At 40.6% G+C, this 20626-nt stretch overlaps 1 protein-coding gene across 1 annotated transcript; it reads right to left on the bottom strand.

Annotated features, from left to right (window-relative positions):
- Window positions 1–238: 238 nt before the first annotated feature.
- On the bottom strand, window positions 239–20436 carry CHP1 (calcineurin like EF-hand protein 1). The gene is made up of 7 exons (XM_082317530.1): window positions 20208–20436; window positions 14698–14770; window positions 7072–7152; window positions 5632–5759; window positions 4706–4767; window positions 3533–3655; window positions 239–2223 (listed from the first exon to the last, which is right to left on the bottom strand). Exons 1-7 carry the CDS (start codon window positions 20272–20274, stop codon window positions 2170–2172), a joined length of 588 nt encoding a protein of 195 aa, XP_082173656.1. The 5' UTR covers window positions 20275–20436; the 3' UTR covers window positions 239–2169.
- Window positions 20437–20626: the final 190 nt, after the last annotated feature.

Below are 20626 nucleotides of genomic sequence, written 5' to 3' on the forward strand. Positions count from 1 at the left end.
GGGGAGGGGGGGAAAAAAAAAAAAAGCCTAGTTTGGAATCATGGAGAGGTGCAATATTCATGTTGTAGGGGGATCTATAATGTAGTACTACGAGTGCATGTCCTCTTCTGGAGCTCATTTTTGCACTAATAACTAATAAAACAATAGAAAATTGATCTGTAAGACCTGCTAGCACCATTCTACTGGTATTTAACTTTTCCAGTCATTAAAGGATAGTCAATTACCATACAGGAATAGGTTTTTTTTTTTTTTTTTTTTTTTTTTAATACGGTGGAGGGTTTATTTATGGATTGATAAATACAATATCCAGTCTCACTGGGACAATAAGGCACAACTGTAGGTTACAACTATAGAGCCAGAAGAGAGCAACACCTACTTTTAAGCAGAGCACAAAGCCTACCAACACTTATTTACTTTTCAATCTGTTAACATTGTTACATTCCTATTTTACATGACATGGTCATAAAACTATAATGTTTCTTTCTTATACAGAGTAGAGGTTTTCAATTTACATTTTTTCCCGGAATTGTGCTGCACTCTGCAAAACAATGAAGTCCAGCATTTCACTTTGCAATTCCTTAATTTAAAACAAATCAAAAATCCTTCAGAGACTTGCATGTTATTCTTTAACACAAGCAATGATTAAAGGAACTGAGAAAAAAGGAAATGCACATTTGAGGGTAGTTTGATACTGGTAAGTATTTATAAAAGTGTTAACACATGACATAGAGAAGCAGTTTTAACACTGATTCTTCAATGAAGAAGCTCCCAGGGATTTTTGGTTTTATTGGAAGGACCTCCCAGACTATATGATGCTCCAGCTGAACTAGATGAGATTATTTGCCAATCTAGCCACAGAAAATTATGTTTTGTATTATCAAAGTTATAATGGTGATAAATTCAAGAGATCAATATTAATGGTATTAATCATCTTGCACTTGCAAAGAGATTTGTGGAGAAAAATATTCTGAAATATTTGGGATAATATGTACTTCTGCAAATGATATTCTTATGCTGGAGCTTTCATAAATACAGCTACCACCCTCAACACAAATCTAACAGACCAGGACTTCCATACTGGAAAATGTAAAGAATTACTGATTATCCAGGCCACTATGATTTAAAAGAGGGGGGACAGAGGGGGGGTGGGGGGGGGAAGAGAGAGTACTATGTTTCATGACACTATTGCCAGGGGCCAGTGACAGAACTACAAATCCAGATTTTGGCATGACTAGTTTTCTTGCATTATGTACACTGGTAAACAAGTTTACATTTTCAGAGGCAAAACCACTTTGATGAGCGGAGGGATCCTAGAGCAAAGCAACCTGGAGATGGCACTTCATGGTCCAGTGGCTGTCAAGCCTGCAAGCTACTCAAAGGAAGGAAACAAATTTCTGCATCTGCTGCTGGAACAATTTAAGTGACTTAGTGCAGAACTTCTATTCCTTCTGAGGACACCACAGCCTGTCCCCACCATAGATTCTCCTATTGTCCCTGTGAATTCATCCCACAAAGAATAAAATCTATTCACAGTACTTTAAAGTACTCTAGGCTATCATCACGCATTCAGTGCTAGTTGTACAATGAAGCCATAGAAATTGAGAAGTCCTCAAGTAAAAGGCAGATTTGGAAGCAAGGAAGAAAAAAAAAAAAAATCTACATGTAAAGAGCCAAATGGGAAAGGAAAAAAAAAAGGCAGCTGTAGTGTGGTGTTGCTACTGGAAGCAAAAGTGAATCATTATCACTGCACCTAGTAGTTGAGTAGATGCTTGTCTCCAAAGTGTTTCAGAGGGTGCTTCTGTGGCATGTTCCTGTTTTTCCATTCTCAGATTCAGAGCTCAGAAGAATCAGTTTGTAGATTAAACAGCAGTACATAAGGAGAGACATTTTTGCTTAAACAGTAGTGCAGAAGGAGACAAGGGAGAAAGGGTAAAAAAATGGAAGGAAACAATTTAAAAAAAAAAAAATGCTCCTTTCCAAGTTGCATGGCAGCCATTTCCCTTTGTTCCTGATGCACAAGGAATGTTCACATTGGTAGAACAAATCAGGGAGGGTTTGGAGATGTATTGTATATGCACCAGTAGCAATGCTCTGGGGGAAGGTGCTAAGGAGAAAATGAAGTTCTATTCATTATACAGTAGGGGTAGAAAGGAATAGGTTCTCCATCCATCAGTGAAGAAATCGAATGCTCATTTTCTGCTCTACATCCACCTTCTCCAAAACCTGCAATAAAATTCAGAAACAGCTACTTAAGTTACTGTACATACTTCTCTCCTACAAGGTTTCTTACTCTAGTATACAGGAAATGGGCAGGAACATGGGATGTCTTCAATTTGGCATGCCAGTCTTTCATCTAGAGAGTGCTGTTTTTCATTCTGGGCTAAGGTCCTTCCAAGGAAGGAAACTTCAGCCATTAAAGCTGGAAGAAGGCTGTCAACCAAAATGTAACTAATGCAGTTTCAGTCTGCCAACAGCCCAGAAAGGCTTGGATTCCCCAAGTTTAGATTGTGTGGGAATGCATGGCTGGGAAACAGAAGGGAGAACGGAGTAGAGGAAGAGGCATGAGCAGTTATTGAAGAGCTAAAAATCAAGACAACAGCATCACTAATGCAGATCATTGTAAAACTGGGGTGGCAGCTTCGTTCACTGAATTGCTGTTAACACTGAGGAACAAAGACATTAGTCTGCTCCAGACCGTTTCAGGCAGTAGACTTCAGTGTTCCAAGATCAGAGTAATTTAAGATTGAAGAGACCTCTGGAGGTCTTCTAGTCCAACTCCCTCAACCCCTGCTTAAAGCAGGGCCAGCTAGATCAGGACCTTGTCCAGTTAAGTTTTAAATATCTCCAAGGAAGGAGGTTCTACATCTTCAGCACCTATGATCATCCTCTTGGTAAAAAGTTTTCCTTATAGCTAACCAGAATTCCCCATGTTGCAACTTGTTTCTGTTGCTTCTTGTCCTATCTTTGTCTACCTCCAAGATGATTCTGGTTCCTCTTGTCAATACCATCCCATTAGGTAGTTGAATTGTTCTGCTATAGGACAACTTTCTCCACTGACTATATAATGGCTCCTTACTATTACTCATTTCTGATTAACAAAAGATGTAATTCAAAGGACTAGAGCTAGGAATTTGAATATTGGTATTAGTTGTGTTGCTAACGGATAAAACCTACAAGTGAAAACTGATCAGCACAATTACAGCTGCAGAATTACTCTGCTGTAACTGTGCTAGCCAGGCTACTTCTGTAGAAAGAAGTGGTTGCAAAAGAAGTGAAAATTCTGCAGTATATTCAGTGCTATAGTTCATGTAAGAGTATGAAGAAACATATGGACTAATTATTAGTACCCTGACAGTATAAAAAAGTCCTGATAAAGAAGGGAAGAAAAAGAGCTAGCAGAAGGCTTGCTCTGCCCAAATGCAGGCAGGACTATCTGAACGACTTCCTCTCTGTTTCCATTTGCATTTAAGTCTGAATGACTTGCCCATTACTGAGCAGTTTCATTCAGTCATTAAATATGTAGTTCACCAACCTTTACAAACTCTGCAAAGGAGATGGCACTATCCCCATCTTGATCAGCTTCCTGGATTGTCCTGTCAGCAATGCTGCCCAGCTGCTCATCTGAAATGTTTACACCAACCATCATCCGTAATACCTGTAACATACAGAAGTCCTGATGATTTTTTTTTTTTAATAAAACAAAATAACACAAACAGAAGTATTCTTAGTGCTGTTTTCTCATGTATACTGTCAAAATAACACCATACAAGAACAACCCTGGAGGGTTTCCATGGAAGTAATTTCTAGACAGACTTCTATTTGTCCTTTGAACATCAAGGCTTTCAGGAAAGACAGCTTCCTTTGTTGCCACTTTTGACAAAGAATCCCGCTTTTTCACTAGGCAGCAGGAAGAGGTAGAAGTCTGAGAAAGCTTTTGGAACTAGGAATGAGTACGTTTTGTTCCAATACTTTTGTCTTTTTTTCCCCACAAAACATATCAACATTTGATGGAATATCTGCTGTTTGAGATAGTTGCCTACAGGAATCTTGTAAGTGTATGGTCAAGTGATAACTGCCATTACTCTCTACAGTGAGTAAAGCATTTTCTGTGCAAATAGAAGAGGGCAGTTTCAGTGAAAAGCAAATCCTTGTCCTGCATCAGGAACCACAAATTGCCATGTCTGCTTCCCAGGATTAGTAGTATGTAATTACTCCTAGCTCAAGCCTAGTTTCATATATATGCAGCGCTGATGAACTTTGATTACCTTTGCTGCAATTTCAAGAAGTGTTTTTCTATTGAGACGATGCACAGAGGATCAGGCAAACAACCTAATCCAGCTCAAGGACTGTCCCTGTGAAGCCCTGTTAGAAGCACCTTTGAAAGTTATAGAAGGTAGTTCTTAAAGGGCTTAGTGTATTTGTTGGATATTTAGGTATTGTTTCCAATAGGATCTGCTTAACCTAACGCTCTGGTTTGAACCTGAATCTAGCATTCCCAGTCTGACAGAACAGCCTGGGCTATCAAATGAGATTAAAGTCTCATACCATATCTAAAGCTTTAAACCAGAGATAAGCAATTAGCCACCAAATTCCTTCAGGAGTTCTTTTGGGAAGACTGTTGTAACTCCCCTCTTCATTCTAAATGGGTGTAAGGTCACAGAGAAGGTCACGATGGAGTCATTCAAAGCAGCCCTGTGCTATTTACCTGAAGCAGCTCATCCCTGGAAATCTTGTCATCTTTATCTAGATCATATAACCGAAAAGCAACTACAGGGAAGAAAATAACAAGCAGCTTAATTCAAGTGCCATTATTTTTCTTCATAACAATACATTTATCTAAAAAAGAAAATGGTATTCATAAATCATTTTAAGAGAATTAGCTTAGAATTTCAATTCACCATAAAATTCATGTTCAGTTCCATAAAGTGTTATTACCACATACAGGAATAGCATTATTGCCAAGAAGTGAACAAATCTTACTTAAGCGCTCGGTATGAGTGCTTCCACAAGCACTCTGCTTGCAGAGGTATTTCTTCAAAGCCCCAAGTCATGGAAATATAATTACCACTAAGATACATTCAATCCTTTAACTTCAGAGCCAACCGTTTTTACATTACCATTCATTCTCTTTGACTATATTCTGGATGAGATATGACAGAAATTTTAAGTGCTCTGAGGACTGTTGCCAGCTTTGATTAGTGAGCGAGAGCATTCTGCTCATACTGTAGGCAGTACTCAAGAAAGTACTCAGTTGAAGGTGAGGAAAAAGCGCTGCATTATATAGAAACCTGGATAAAGAAGCAGAAAAGCCCATTCATGTATGGGATGTGGCTTCTAAATCTGAAATAACTTTGGATGCAAACCATTTTGCAACACCTCTGTTACGAGATGTTTGGAAAAGCATATACGTTACTCAAGATTCAACCAATTCCACCAAATTCCAATACAAGAATGCGTCAATTGTTGACATTCTGAACAAGTAAGCTTGCAAGTTAATTTAAAAAACAAATCGGGTATTAGTCAATACCATTCCACAGGGAACAACTGTACAGAAGACCCCAAGCCCCTTCACTCTCTTCACAGAAAAATAAAAAAAGTAATTGTTTCTATAGGAAGGTTCACATTTCTTACAGTGGAGCTTGTTACTTCGGCTGTTCAGTGGTTCTGGTCCGTTCTGGTCTTTGCTCTTTTCATTATCTTCTATGGGTCGGAAGTGGGCTAGTGTCCTCATGAATCCACGGAAATTCACCTGGTCCTCTCTGGGTAAGCATTTCAGCAGGTCAGTTTTAGCTTAGCTTATACAAGTTCTTTATTTCAGCAGAGAGTATGAATGTCTAAAGCATTAACACCATACAGACTCTTCACTCCCACCTCCCCAGGGTTTGGCTCCCTACGCTCAAACGCAGCTCTGACACAATGCAATGGCAACCTGGGATCACACTGTTGTGAAGTATGATGTGTAAAAAAAAGCAGCAGTGAGAAGTCTTGTTGAGGGCTCCCCTGCCCTTGCCTACAAGCTCTATTTAAGCTCAAGCCCTCACCCTTGGCCCTTGCCTGAGCTATCCCACAGCTATGCCTGAGTCTGGCAATGTATCTTGCTGATCTGGACTCTGATTCCCTGGATTGACCTAAGACTTGCTTCACCACTGCCAACTTGTCTGGCAACCACTGGACTGCTGGCTGACAGGACAACAGTCACTGGACCTGCTCTGCTTTTCTTGTTCAGGTGCTATGCCCTTTGTCAGCAAGTACATCGCCCCTGCCAGCTCCACTGTCACCCTTGCCTCCTGCTTGTGGGGCAGCCATCGATCACTGTTCCCTGACAAATAGCTCTCTTCTCTACAGTTTCTGTGGGAACCAGCTACGTAAGTACTTTCCAGGACTCCTGCTTTCTATTCAGGAAACCCTGCCTGGTATTAGCTGATATTATGACTTGATTAGACAATCTGATCTTCATCAGTCAGTAATGACAAATGTGTTCAAGAACAGCAGGAGATTACATAGAACAATCTAGAGAGGTATAACGAAGAGAGACAGTACTGCAAATTTGATCATCTCTTTGGATTTATGTTAGAAGTGCCATAAGCCATGTCTTAAATGTGATCAAAAACTAAAAACAAGCAAACAAAAAAAGCTGATCTAATAACAAACATATACTTAGAGGCTAAAAGGTGAAAAACTAGTCTGAATTAGTTAACTGCAATACTGCTTAGCATAAAATAGTATTGCTACAAGTTTGCTTTAAGAACCAAAGTTCATACATGCCCTTGACTTTCTCTGAAGTGTTCAGCGGCATAGAAAGAAGAGTGGAGAACTGTGACATGAATCCTGAGTTTGTCAATGAATAAAGCACACAAAACTCTTGTAAGATTGTGAAGTATTTCTCATTACAGAATGAAAAACATGCTGAGGAATCAACATACCCACACACATTTCATGACAAGTTTGAGGTGTTCAGTTACTAGTAAACTCAAATTCTGTGCTTTAATTATCAGCATTTCACTCCTATCAAAACTTCTAACAAACTACAAATTTTATGCCTGCTTGCAAATTCAGCCCATTGGAACTCACCCTTCTGGAAAGAAGGCATTGATAATTCTGTCTCCCAGTGGATTGATGGCGAGCTCTGGAATCCGCTGGAAGTCTTCACGGCTAAGTAAAGCAAGAACACAAGAAGTCTGCATAAAGTTGAAGTCAGAGGAAAAAAAGTTGCTTAAAAAGAATTCACAGTAAAACATCCATTGGGTTCTATTTCTGCAGCAAGATACTTGGTGGTTTTTAAAATGTAATTCTTTAAATTATGTTTTCTCTATGACTAATGGCACAAAACAAAGCAAAAGACAATGCCAAGCCTGTATTACATTACAGACTAGTAGTGTTCATTTATCATGTTAACAGCACTTCTCAGATGCTAACATTGTTTGCGCTACAAACCTTCCTACAATGATGCCAACTAGTTTGCAATTTAAGGAAAGCTTCTGAAATTACACTGAAGGAAAATATGGCTTCAAAATGAAAATGAACTTTTTTTTTTTAATAATTATTTTGGTACAGAATTATTTGAGTCAGTATGATTTTTCCAGACTACCCCATTCCAGCTCCTTGGACAATACCATACTCCTCCAAACATACCACAGGTGACCTGCATATTCTAATAGATTTTGTTTGTTTCTTTAATGCAACAACTTTATATCTTATTATAAATGCCAAATTTCAGATTATTTTTGCTTCAACCAAGCAGCGCCCCTGTTTTAACGTAGTAAATTTAGACTTTGACAGGGGCCTGTACACCAGATGTAACTTCACCAGTACATTGCAAATACTCACCGCTCTTGCCAGCCATTCTCCTTTCTGCTTATGATTATATGTACACAGTATAGTATAAGCACAGCTATGCTTACACTGTTATAGCTTTTTGTGATCTGGAAGACATCATAAGCTGTACTGATGTAAACACATTTTAGATCAGTATCACAAGAACATAGGGTTCATTCTATTATTAGAGTTGCACTAATAATTTTTCTTTTCTTTCAACCAAATAGAATGTCACTAACAGGAAAGTGGGATAATCTTGGTGTGAACAAGGCAGACACACCAAGTGTGTCTTAGTGAATACTTCAGTCAACAGGTTTGGGTTTTCTGGGGTTTGTGTCGTCCGTCGTCCCCCCCCAACAGAGCACAGCAATTTATCAGTTAGTACAAAATGTACTCCATAATCATCTAGGTTTTAAATTGCAAAGATAACAGCAATAGGGTAAGGCTGTAAAAAAAAAAAAAATCTATTCTGTCTGGATGCATAACTTGACATTTCCTGCCCAGTCTCCAGAAACATCGGCAATTCCCTTCAAGTCAAATGCTGTCCTGCTGTTTTTGAAGTTTAGCTCAAAGTCTCAAACTTGGTTACTAAATACTTAGTGCTTTTGAAACCTATGCTCACTAAATGAATCAGCAACAAGGTTTGATTCATGATGTTATTACACAAAAAAACCTGACAGAGTAAAGTAAACACAGATTTTGAGGTTATTTAAGTATACTGGCCTTTCATAATACTGTGATCTTAAAGACAGGGGAAGAAAGGAACTGGCCAACCTTATTACTAGTCTAGCCTGGGAAAGGCACAGGAGCAAGACGTTCTAGTTTTAAATGCATGCCAAAGCACTCCTTGCACCCAGTCACACCACAGCACTGTTAAAGAATCCCAATTATATTGTATCTGTTACAACATGGTTAAACTGTTTGACCTTCTAATAGAGCGACCTGACCATATATTTAAGCTATTCCAGCAAACTTCTCCTCTGACCAGGTCTGAATTATTTTTTATGGGCAAAGTTAACATATGTATAACATGATCAGCTTGTGACCAGACCCTTCAGGACTGTTGCATTTCAAGCTATAGCTGAAGGGCAAAGTATGCATTAGTGATTTAGGCAAGAGATGCAGTGATGTGGAAAACCTACGTCCTAGTAACAAAATTTTAACAACAGGACTTCAGTGTCAGTGCTAACATTTACAAACTAAAAGCAGCAACTGCCCTCTCTTCCACTTCGGGCAAAATCCTAATGCTTCAGAATTTTTTACTTGTGTATCACTATTTCTTAGTATTGAGCCTCAATTTACACTCAGCATTTCAGCCTCCAGTTCTGCTTTCTAACAGGAGATTAACAATTAACCACATATAACTCCCTAGGTTTCAAATCTATTTGCCCTGTCATTATCAGGATTGCAGTAGACTATTTTTGCTTATTAAGAGCACATTACTGAGTGAATGTTATAATTGAAATAGCTGCAACGGCCATAAAAGTAAATGAATGCATGATCCAAGTTATTCTCTACTTTATAAACTAAGGCTTCCTGCAGTCATTAGGGACCAACTTCACCTGGCTGAGGCTGGAGCTTACAGGAAATGCAATGCCCTCTACTTCTGCGTTCATGTGCCATAGCAACAAGGCTCTTCTAACACAGCTTTCCAGAAACCTGGCTTCTGTTAAATCCTTGCTTAAACATAACACACAAAGCAACCTTCAACTGCATGTTATCATTATGCAGGCCAACCATTTAACATATATGCCAGTGCATTCACACTTAGACATACTTAGCAGTAAGGAATTTGTAGATTCTAAATCAGACAAGTATTTCTAAGCATGAGTATACCCTCCAAGGCACATAGCAGATCCCTACCGTAAAGGTGGCTCTGCCTTATCCCAAAGGCTTCAAGAAACCTACTAGACCCTTTTTTTCTTCCGTTATTTCTGGTTGTTCATCCTTCTTTTACTTCTACATAGTAGCAGAAAGTACTGATCCCTCAACAAGGGATGAGGAGGGTAGGGCTATCTAGAGCTGAGGGAAAGTAAAACAATGAAGAGAAAACAAACCATATGCGAAACAGAAGTGGCAGAGGAGAAGAAAAATGTCCAGAGGATATAAGCAACAAGAAATTACTTGAGAAAGGCAAATAATTAAAAGTAGTATGGTGTATCATGCAAGATAGTCAAACAGATTTAACAGGTTACTACTGAAGGAGTTTCATTGCTCCCTTCCCTTGCCAACGTTAGCTTTGTCATTCATCAGACCTTTTGGTGGTCTAATGTATCCCACTAACCTACCAAAAAGCTCCCCACCTTCCTCCTCTCCATCCTCCCAGTTATCTTTCTGTTGAATTAGCAACTTGAACCAGTTCAAAAAAACTTCAAAAACCTAACAGCACCATGGCTGACAGAGAGGTACTGGGACCCTGGAGAAATGACAGGTAAAGAGGATAGATATCCTCTTCCTTCACAGCTGTATCAGCCATCTCATCTAATTTCATCCTTACACATGCTCTACACAAATTTTAAAAGTCACTTAACCATTGGAGGAGTAATTGGTTTATAAACATTAGGCCAAGAAGTACACTAAAGGTAAAGGTGATAATTAGATGAGCGACCTGGGGCGGGGGGGGGGGGGGGGGGGGGGGGGCAAGCAGTGTGAATAAAACATGGTCGAGGACAGAAGTATAGACTATTTTATTACCCTATCATTCTCCAATCCAAACCCATATCCTGTCTGTCTTGTCTGTTTCAGATAAAGCTAGAAATCCTTTGCATTTTCTTAAGCAAAGGTAAAGAATTCCATGTTCAGAGAGCTAGGTTTTATGTTTTACTTTGAAATCTTGCCAGATGGAGATGATTCAATTCACTGACAAAGATTAACAGATGGCCCAGCTAGCTGTCGTTACCCTTCTCTCAGGATCAGAGGCTTTCTGAAGTTCTCCAGGAGACACCATCTTATGAACAGCTTTCATAAGCACGAGATAGGTATAAACAGCTCAGTGTGTCTATTCTCCTCATGTATCAGCTTTCAGAATACTTGCCCTCCCTTCCTTCTTCCACACTCACCAGGCTACACCAATTGCTGTACAGTAAAAAATACATCTGATGTGCTTAACCTGTCATTTCCCCAGTGCAGGAGAAACTACTGTAAGTGGGAGGCTCCATGCAAAAGTTACATGCAAAAGTAGCAGTTTAGACAAGTATCTCCTTTTTATAGCTCTATACATGTCTGTCTAGAGCTACTTACTAGTAGATGAATTTTGGAGCAGATGTATTCTTGTGTGGCACTTCAGTACCAGCCCAACAAGGAGACTTACTGAACTGAGCACATGCTTATCCTGCTGACATGCTTCAATTTCCTCATCTTGGAAATCAGAATGTAAAGAAGAAAACATGCACACTGGTTTCCTCCTGACCTATAGTTAGGATGTAGGCAGAGCAAGTATGTTTTGGATTTCACAATTTAGATATAGCTATGGACATTCAAGGGTATCAACCTTTTATTTTGGCAACTCAGGATGTCACAATATTGAAATCAAAGATGACAAAAGAATTTTCAAAGGAACAGTTTTGTCCTGGCTTTTACCACCTGGCTTAATTCAGATGGTGCGAGTCTGAGGGAGCTTACTCATTTTGTTTAGGAAAAGTAAAGCTTAGGAAAAATATAACACTTTTCTACACTTTTAAAGAATTTATAAGAATTAATCAGTAACCATGGCTGTAGTCATTTAGAGGATAAGATGGGGGAGGCGGAAGCCAAAACAAGGCACGTGAAGTTTTGTCTCCATCAATGCCCTTCTCTTACATCTCATTTATGTAACACTGTAAAAAGAAAGTGCCTTGAAAGTGCACATAGGTACACTGGATAGAAACATCTGGCTAGGAAAGATTTCAGCTTTTGATTATAGTTCCAGAATTAACTACCTGTCTTCTCTAACCACTAGGATTAATCATCATCTACCAGATCTTCTGTACAAAGTGCTCTTTACCTTGCCCATTTTTAATGGGTAGATAAGAAGGACAATACAGCTTTTCCTGTTCTTCAGAAGGGTGGTACACATTTAAAGATTTATTTCATGCCATAAAGAACTGCCTAACACTTCTTTTCCTGATCATAGTCACATGAGTGATTTCAGTCATGTCTGTTTTGTAAGTCAAAGATATAACTCATCCTTATGGAAATAATCATTCTTGCTCACGGGAAACAAACAGAAGACGTCTTCTAAACTGTTTGGCAGTAGTAAGCAAGTGATAACTTCATCTCGCTTGTCTCAAAGTAGCAAGTTCTCTTTGATCAGTATTTCAGAAACCAACATTTATGACCTTCCAAGCTGTAGTTAATACTCTTCCCTCATTGTTTTTTTTCAGGAAGTAGTTTTCCATTACTTAAACTTAATGGTTTCCACATATTGTAGGTGCCAGGACAGGCTTCAAAATTTGAATGCCGCTCTAAGCCAGCCACGTTTGGGAGCAGCCTATGCTTAGAGGCCAAGACTGCAAGTTAATGGATCACAGTTTGCACAGTTGCTGGGATTTTTCCAAACAAACTTCACTTCCTTTCCCCAAGTACCACATGATTATCAACAACGAAAGTCAAACTCCTTCTGATACATAACACGATGAAACTAGGCATTGTGCAACAGACATTCATAGCATATTTAATTAATTACTCTTGGTAAAGTGAGTACAATCACTTTGAAGTTTATACAAACTTTATGCACTCAACAGGTGAATTTAAAGTTGGAGGGAGGAGTTGAGGAAGAACACGTGCTATGTTCAAATTGTGCTAGTCTGGCAGCCATCACCTTTATTCATCAGCAAAGATTAAACCCACATGCAAAGTCTGAAGAGGCTGTTGTGTTTTTCTTTTAAGCAACTTAATTTTGACTCATAAGCACTATTAACCTTACCTACAATATCATCAGCTGACCTGTATGTCACAATTGCCAATTAGCCAATGCTGCAATTTATATGATACATTGGCTTCCATGACAGAGTGGGCTTAAGAAGTTCCTGCCCATCCCATCCCAAGCCAATTGTTTCCACACCCACAATTCATTTTGTCATCCCTTCAGCTGTGCAAGTCCAGATATTTACAGTATAGCCACAGTCCAAATCACTGGAGTCAGCTTAAAAATACCTACGCAAACCAAAAGGGGAGGGAGAGTATTTTTAACCAAAAATAATCACTCAGTAGTCCTGTTTACTGTACAACTCCACAACCAATTACTTAAATGTTAACTGAGAACTCAGCAATTTGTGGCACCAGAAGGAACTGCATATTTCCTTCAGGAAAGGAAACTGCAGGAAGCCAGCGGTACTGCCAAAGAGTGTATCTTACAACTTGTCACCTTCATCTTCTAAGCAGTGATTCTAGCTTTATAGTTAGGTTGCTTTATAAGCAGGTCTAGCTTTTATGGGTTTATAGTGCATCCTATGATCACATTATGCAAGATCATATACAAAACCCCAGGTGATCCCTGAATCTATGTTCACTGGCTTTGATTGGGATGGAGTTGCTATGAAAAAAAATTAACTCCAGCTCAGCCAGACCCCGTATACTATGCTACAAGGTCCCTTTCCCCTTCCTACTCTCTCCTGCATTCTCTCCAGCTTCCCTGTGCACTGGTTCTGGCATATGCTGCTACATGGTGAATGGGAAACAATATCTACCTGAAAACTGATCAGATTCCTTTTTTGTTGTTTTGCTTGGCAAGTTTTCAAAGCTGTAGGTTAGTTTCCAAAGATGAGCCTGGAGTACCAACATCAACACAGAAAAGCAACAGACTTTCAATGGCAGTATAGTCTTAGACCAACTATGCTGGTCACAAAATTGCGCCCCTGGTGCAATCATTAACAGCTCTTATTTGTCATATGTTTCCACAATACTAATGTAATCTGTAGGCAACATCAAAAGAGAGTAATAATAAGCAATTTAATACAATCAGAATTCCCAATTAGTTCAGTAAATAAAAAGCAAACCAGTACCAGTATGCAACACAAAAAAACAGAGTGAGGAAGGCTTTTGGAAACAAAGACAGCAGGCATAGACATATTTTAACAGGCAATCATCCCACTACAGTTTACCTTTCAGTTGAGAATACTCTTTCCAGCAGACTCAGTCCATCAAAGAGAAAAATGTTTTGCAGATGAAGTTTAAGCCTCATCTTTATTTAACTGATTAAGTTGTAAGAAACTGGTTCACTTCTGTAGTTTTCAAATTGTAGATAGAAGACAAACACTTTAAAAGTCTTTGAATATCCTGCACTACTACTTTAAAGAATAAAATGTTCATTTGTTTAGTCACAGTGACTCGGTTCCAGCTCTTTCTTTTATTTCTGAGCATACTAGTAGACATGGGTGTTCCACAAGAGGTGCAAAGTTAAAAATAGTAAAGGGCTTACAGATCAAAGTAGTGTTAAAAGACATATTAAGAGCTCATGCTCCCAAAAACAAATAATATTTTTGTTACGAAAGCCAGGATGAAAAGGATATAGTGGAACCATTCTTGTAATAATTATTAGAAGCAACATATAAAGAAAGGTAAGACAGAACAACCTAAACACATGCTTTAACATTTCTACACATTTGTTGTAAGACCTTGAATACGAAATCTGACCTTTCTTGTATTAACTGCTACAAACCTTCAGCACTACAGTAAAGATAATTGGTATTTAGAGCACTTCAGTTCAACAATCAGATTTCTCCTGACCTTTCATAGAAGGGAACAAACTTGAATGTCCGTGTCAACAGTAGGTATGAAAGAACCTGTTGTATAGTAGCCTCACTGATTCACCATATGAGGAAAACATGCAGGCATCCTGCAACAGCGAGCCACCATTACAGATATGTGTCAAAGCAAGGACGGCTGAATTGGTGAGATACCCACCTAAGAGTGCCATTTTCTCCTTTGTCTAGGCTGGTGAAGCGGCTGTACAAGCGGGTGATTTGACTGTGGGAGACTGAAGAAAAGAAAGAAAAAACAAATTAGCATGTCAATGATTCCTCATAGGAACAGACCTCATTACACTAAACTACCCTGTTGCCAGAAGCTGTGTTCAAAAGAAAAGATTGCACAAAACAAGTTACATTAGAAGCACATAGCAATCAGCAGTTTAGGGACTTCATGAGCTGTAAATTGCATCTTAAAGTCAAGAATCCACAAATAAGCCCATTCTTCAAAAATCTGTCTGACTTCTACCTGTCTATATTTTTTGACTGTAACATTCTTTGGTTATCTGATTCAGTAAATGGCAATTAAAGAGAAAAAAAGTATTTGATTCACAGTTCCACAGTATTTCCCTTAATTCCTTCATGGCTAGAAATAATCTGGACACAGCCTCCACTGATGACCTCTACATTATTCATGACACCGCAGACGTCTGCTGTAGTATCTTCCCTTCTCTTTTGCTTATCTCTACTCCTGTTGTCTTTTTCCACCTAAAGATGGAAAGTGTACTCAATTTCTGTGCATCTGGAAAGTGGCCAGAGAGACTTTACATCTGATCACTCTTCTTCCTTTACAGGACTGCCTGAATCTAAACAGTTTGTTTGTATTGGGGTTCACTAAAGTCATTTCCAGGCTTCTAGGACACTGAGTTAAAAATTAAAAAGCCTATTTCTAAAGAAGTTTGGGAGGGAGTTGGGACACAAAGCAAGCAGAAAGTTAGTGCAGACTTTTTAAATCTGCAATTTGAAACAGAAATTCCAAAGCCAGTATTAAGTTTAGCATCATGGTGTCAACATTACCGAGATATTAGACAACCCAAGATACTAGACATCTAGATCTTTAGAACAGTCCATGATGGGAGTGGGTTAAACCTATCTAGAATAGCAATTCCTTCAACACTGAAAGAATGTCCTACAGAAGATCTTGGCTTTTCAGAGCCTCTTCAGATGAAGTTAATAAATACATGAAATAAGACTGAACTGAATTTTAATGTTTACTCAGTAAAGGTGTGATTTTCTACAATGTTAAACTAGGACTTAGTGTCATTTTCAGATTTAATTGTTTTAAAAGCCTTCACCAGTACATACAATGCTTTTGTTACTTGCTAAAACTTATTTGGGAACAGGTTGCACAGCAGTTATCTGATCTGTGACAACTGAGGCAATTTTTTTTTTTAATCAGGTTTGTTCTTTCTCCAAGCTATTTGTTTAGGTTCAACTGTTCCCTCCTTTAGGATGACCTGCCAGCAACTGTTTTTTTTTTTTTTTTTTTTTTTTTTTTTTTTTTTTTCCTTCCCCTTGTCTCCTCAGCAACTTTCATTCTTTGCACAGGGTTGGGCAATTTACTCAGTTCCACCTAAGGCAACTTCTCTACAATCAGACTGGGCAGCTTGCTCAATTTCAAGTTAAGCAACAGACACATAGAAAGCAGGCACCAGTATTTTAAAGACTTTGAATTTCTGCATTTCTGATTTAGTGTTTTAGGTATGATTTGCAATAACAACAACTGATGATGAAAAAAGAATAGCCTGGAGTTACATCTCTGGTAAGAAGCCCTCTACTCCCATTCCTCCCTGGAAAGAAAGAGGGTGATGAGAATTCTACTCAGCTACCATTTCCAAACTAATGTCAGCAACTCCATCTTTGGAACACCTCCGTAACAGCTAGTATGTGATAAATAGTATGTAGCTACTGACAGGAGAAGAGGTGTTTCTGTTAACATCATACTAGACAAAAAGTCTATAATAGCTATATGGCAAAGGAAGATGATTCAGGTCCACCACTGTATTCTTTCATAATTTCCTTTTTGGCTCTCATCCCTCATGAGAGCTGCATCACTAGACACTTTTCAGAGCCTTCTCATGCAAAATAAAGATTTTGACATTCCCTGCTGACCATAGGAGAACCAGAAACAAAATCTGCAACTTATGACTGCTTGTTAAAAATCAGGGCTTAAAGCTAGCTGAAACATGATTTTATCTATACTGCTATCCCACTAAGGTCCTTCTAAAAGCTTAAGTCAAGACCTCTAGAATAGCAGCTGTACCTTCTATTTTACTTCTGTTAAATCATAAGAAAGTTTTTTGCAATTAGACATTCTGAAACTCTTGTCTAAAACATTAGCATAAACTCATATAAATAGATGATATTTCTATACTTAGAAAACATATAAATATCCATCAGAAAATCCATCACCTGTTACCACGAAAATATTTTTTCTCCTAAACTCTGATATGAGCATTAGTTTATTATTAATCCTTAGGTAGACTCCTTCAAAGCATGGGAACAAAGGGTGTGAACCAAATAGTTTGAATACTGTTACATTCCAATGGCTTTCCAAAAGCTTGCAACAGAATGTGGACAAGCAACATCCTGGACCCCTCATCTGCTTCTTGTAGTTGTTACTGAAATACAAAAGCAATTAGGACTACTTGAAGGTTTTTTCAAACTCAAATTTCAAAATGTTTGTATGCAAAGCAAACAATTTCCATACAACATCATGTAAGATTTAGGACTGTCAACTTCAGGCTTAGCACCTGTTACTGAGAACCTGATGGAGATTTTCTGTTTCTAAGTAGATGTTTTTGTGGACATATTATTCCTCAGTCCTTGGAAACATTACCTTTGCAGATGTTTCTAAACTTATTATGCTAAGAAGTGTTTTTCACCACAATATAAAAAAAATAATATAGAACTTTAATCCAAACTTAGATCTCATTCAAGACATTAAGTGTCACTGTATGGCTTTTGAAAGACAATGCTTCAAGTCCCCTAAAAGATACCTTTTTAATCTGTTCAGCTAAAGAACATTAACACATGGTTTATCACTCATGTTAGCATCATTAGCTATTAGGCTTTGTGCTACATAAAATTTAACAAGAGGCGTTGTATAATTCCATAGTTGAACTCAATCAAATTGGTTAAGTGTTCTGTTCAGTGCTTCACACTTATCCCAGACGAACTGTAGAAGTCATGTCTCACAGTAAGGGGGCCAAAAAAAGAATCCTTAGGAGCACTTACCAGAACATCAGTTCAAAAGGGACATGTAGTACTGCCAAATTGTTTCACATCTACAAAGCCCCTTTCTCAAACTATTTAGTAGGTAAAGTATCATCAACATCAAGCTTCTAACAAACCACAGGACACTCTATTCAGTAACATTAACTTCGCATTCTCCTAGTGAACTTTGTTCCAGATAAACCAGCATTCTGGTTTTGGGTTTTTTTTTTTCCCCCAACCTTGTACCTTGCATAAATATTTGCACCTATATGAAGCATATAACAGTGCTAAGAGCTTGGTGGAATTTTCCATCTACCTAGAGAAGTATAAAAGGCAGAGGAAAATCACATTCCTAGACTGTGGTTACAGGCGGGGGGGGGGCTAAGATTTGATAAAGTCAAGGAGACATGCTGTAATGTCTTACAAGCAAGCATGAGTCAGAGATTAGCAATGCTTGATTAACAAAGTGGTATTACTTATAAAATTGAATAGTAAAAACACAGGAAAATGAACTAAACTCAGGCCACAAAGCTTAAACCCGTTGATCATAACCTTAAGCTCCCCCGCTTTCAAGATACAAAAAAAAAAAAAAATTTTAGAGGCTAACTAGGGCCAAGTAGTTGTATTGCTTAGAATGCCTGTATAGCCATCTTAATGGTAGTTATTTAACTATCATGTAAGTAAAATTCTAGGAATAAAACACCGACAATACATCAAATATTGGCACGAGGAAAAAAGTAAAGCCTTTTCAAAGAACATTCCAGATTTGGGATTTGGTTTTTAAAGCATCTTTATAAATGGAGGTGAGGCTACCTTTACTCTATGATCTTTGTGATTAAAAAGGAAAAAAAAACCCAAACAGTAAGTTCTTGCTGGATAAGCAGACTTTGACATTCCTACTTGTTTATCATAGCCTTCCTGTAGAAGGTTCCCTTGACAGATGGAAAAAGGATCACGGAAACTATGTTAACTCACTCAGCTGTCCATTACACTAGCCAGTAGTGTCTCAATTTTCTTCCACTCCTTTTCTGTAGCCACTCATTTTCCTGACACAAATAACTATCACCTAAAATGAATATATGATACCATTTCCGTTGGAAAGAAAACTGAGGAAAGTATTTTCCTGTAACAAGGACAGATCAGCAAGCATAAGCAGGAAAAAAACGTGATCTGGGAAGACCTTGTTTACCTGAAGGGGGCGGGGAGCAAACAGCAAAGTGATACCTGTGATATCATGACCTCCCCTCTCCAACTAGTTAGGAGGGTGCCCTCCATTTACTATCACTCAGTATTTACTAGAATTCTCAGACAGGCAACCATTCTATGAGCCAAATTAAAAACACGGAGTTTTACCTTTTCTAAGGTACTTTATGTTTATGGAGAACGACTCGATCGAATACTACAAGGTAAAATAGCCATATACTACAGTCCAGCTTGAATAATGCTCTCCCAACTGCTGACTAGTGCAGGAATTTTCACTTTTTTTAGTTAACCATACCCAACTTTCACAAGTTATTCTACCTCCTTTATGTTTTAAATGGCACTCAGCATTCATTCTGAATACCCTTAAGGCAACTTTAGCGATAGCCTACGAGACAAATAACATTTGGAAAAAAACTTACGACACAATGAGAGCTTTTTCAGGCTAAAAAGAGCTGCTGGAGAAAGACTGCAGCACCAGAAAGAGAGACAGACAACTCTTCCAAAGCCAACGGGTTATCCCTGGCCGAACGCAGCACTGCGGATCCCAAGAGCACTGCTGCTCTCCCTTCCCACTCAGATCCCGCGGCCGCCGTACGGCCGATCTTCGCCTCCTTAAGCCACAGCAATGGCTCCCAGGCGAGGGCTCCCCCGCCAGCCCACGCGGCCAGCAGCCGGGGGGACCCGCAGATGCCGGCTGCCTGGATGACAGCTTTCGCCGCCTGATGCGCCAAGCAAACACCGGCCCCCGCAGCCGCCCCTGGGGCGCCCGGGCCAGCCCGAGCAGCACGGCAGCTACCCGCAGCTGTACTTACAGCCGGCGGCTGCTGCCAGCGCCAAGAGGGAGACCGGCAGAGCACCAGAGGAGACCCGCGGGTTTCTGCCAGCCCCGGACGGCGGCCGCCGTCCCCTCAGGGCCGCTCCTGCGCGGCGACCGGCAGCGGCGGGGGGTGGCGATCCAAGAGGCGTCTCCCAGGTTTCCGCAGGCCTCCGAGACATCTCCGCCCCCGGTCGCTGGGGACGGCGGGGACCCCAGTCCAGGCACTGCCCGCGGCGGTCGCGCTCGCCTTCCCCCCGCCGGGCAGGGCCGCCCGCCCCGGGCACGGCTCGCCGCGCAGCCGCGCGGGGACAGACGGCGGCGCGGCTGGCCGAGGCGCCTCCCCGGCTGGGGGGACGGGGCGCTGCCCCGCTCCGGGCGCCCAGCCCCCGCAGCATTTCCCGGCCCGCCTCGCCCCACGCTCCCGCACTCACAGCCCGTCTCCTTCTTGATCTCCTCGATCTCCTCGTCCCGCAGCAGCGTGGACGCCCGGGAACCCATCGCCGCCGCTGGGCCTGAGGGGAAGGAAGGGCCGTGCTCCGCGCCGGGGAGAGTTACGCAGCCGAACAGCGACAGCGGTGCCACAGCCGCCCCCGGCACGGGCCCGACGACGGCCGCCCAGCGTACTGAGGCGGAAGGCCAGCCCGCACCCACTCTTATCGCCCCGCCCGCCGCGTCCGGCCCGGCCCGGCCCGGCCCGGCCCTCGCCGCCCGCCTCACCCCGCCCCTCAGCCGCCCGGCGGCCGCCGACAGGCCCCCGCGCGCACGCGCGCCGCAGGCCCCGCCAGGGCGCAGGCGCCATCCCGGCGGCCGCCACCGCCGAGGCCGAGTGGCGGCTCCCGGCAGGCGGCGC

The sequence above is a fragment of the Platalea leucorodia genome, assembly GCF_965183815.1.
Source record: "Platalea leucorodia genome assembly, chromosome: 7".
Classification (NCBI taxonomy): domain Eukaryota; kingdom Metazoa; phylum Chordata; class Aves; order Pelecaniformes; family Threskiornithidae; genus Platalea; species Platalea leucorodia.

What these genes read in the sequence shown, in the direction of transcription:
- CHP1 (XM_082317530.1), bottom strand. Translation starts at nt 20,274, where the DNA reads ATGGGTTCCCGGGCGTCCACGCTGCTGCGGGACGAGGAGATCGAGGAG. An exon ending in GATCAAGAAGGAGACGGGCT is followed by an intron (nt 14,771 to 20,207) that starts GTGAGTGCGGGA and finishes TCTTTTCTTCAG; the next exon opens with TCTCCCACAGTCAAATCACC. An exon ending in GGAGAAAATGGCACTCTTAG is followed by an intron (nt 7,153 to 14,697) that starts GTGGGTATCTCA and finishes TGCTTTACTTAG; the next exon opens with CCGTGAAGACTTCCAGCGGA.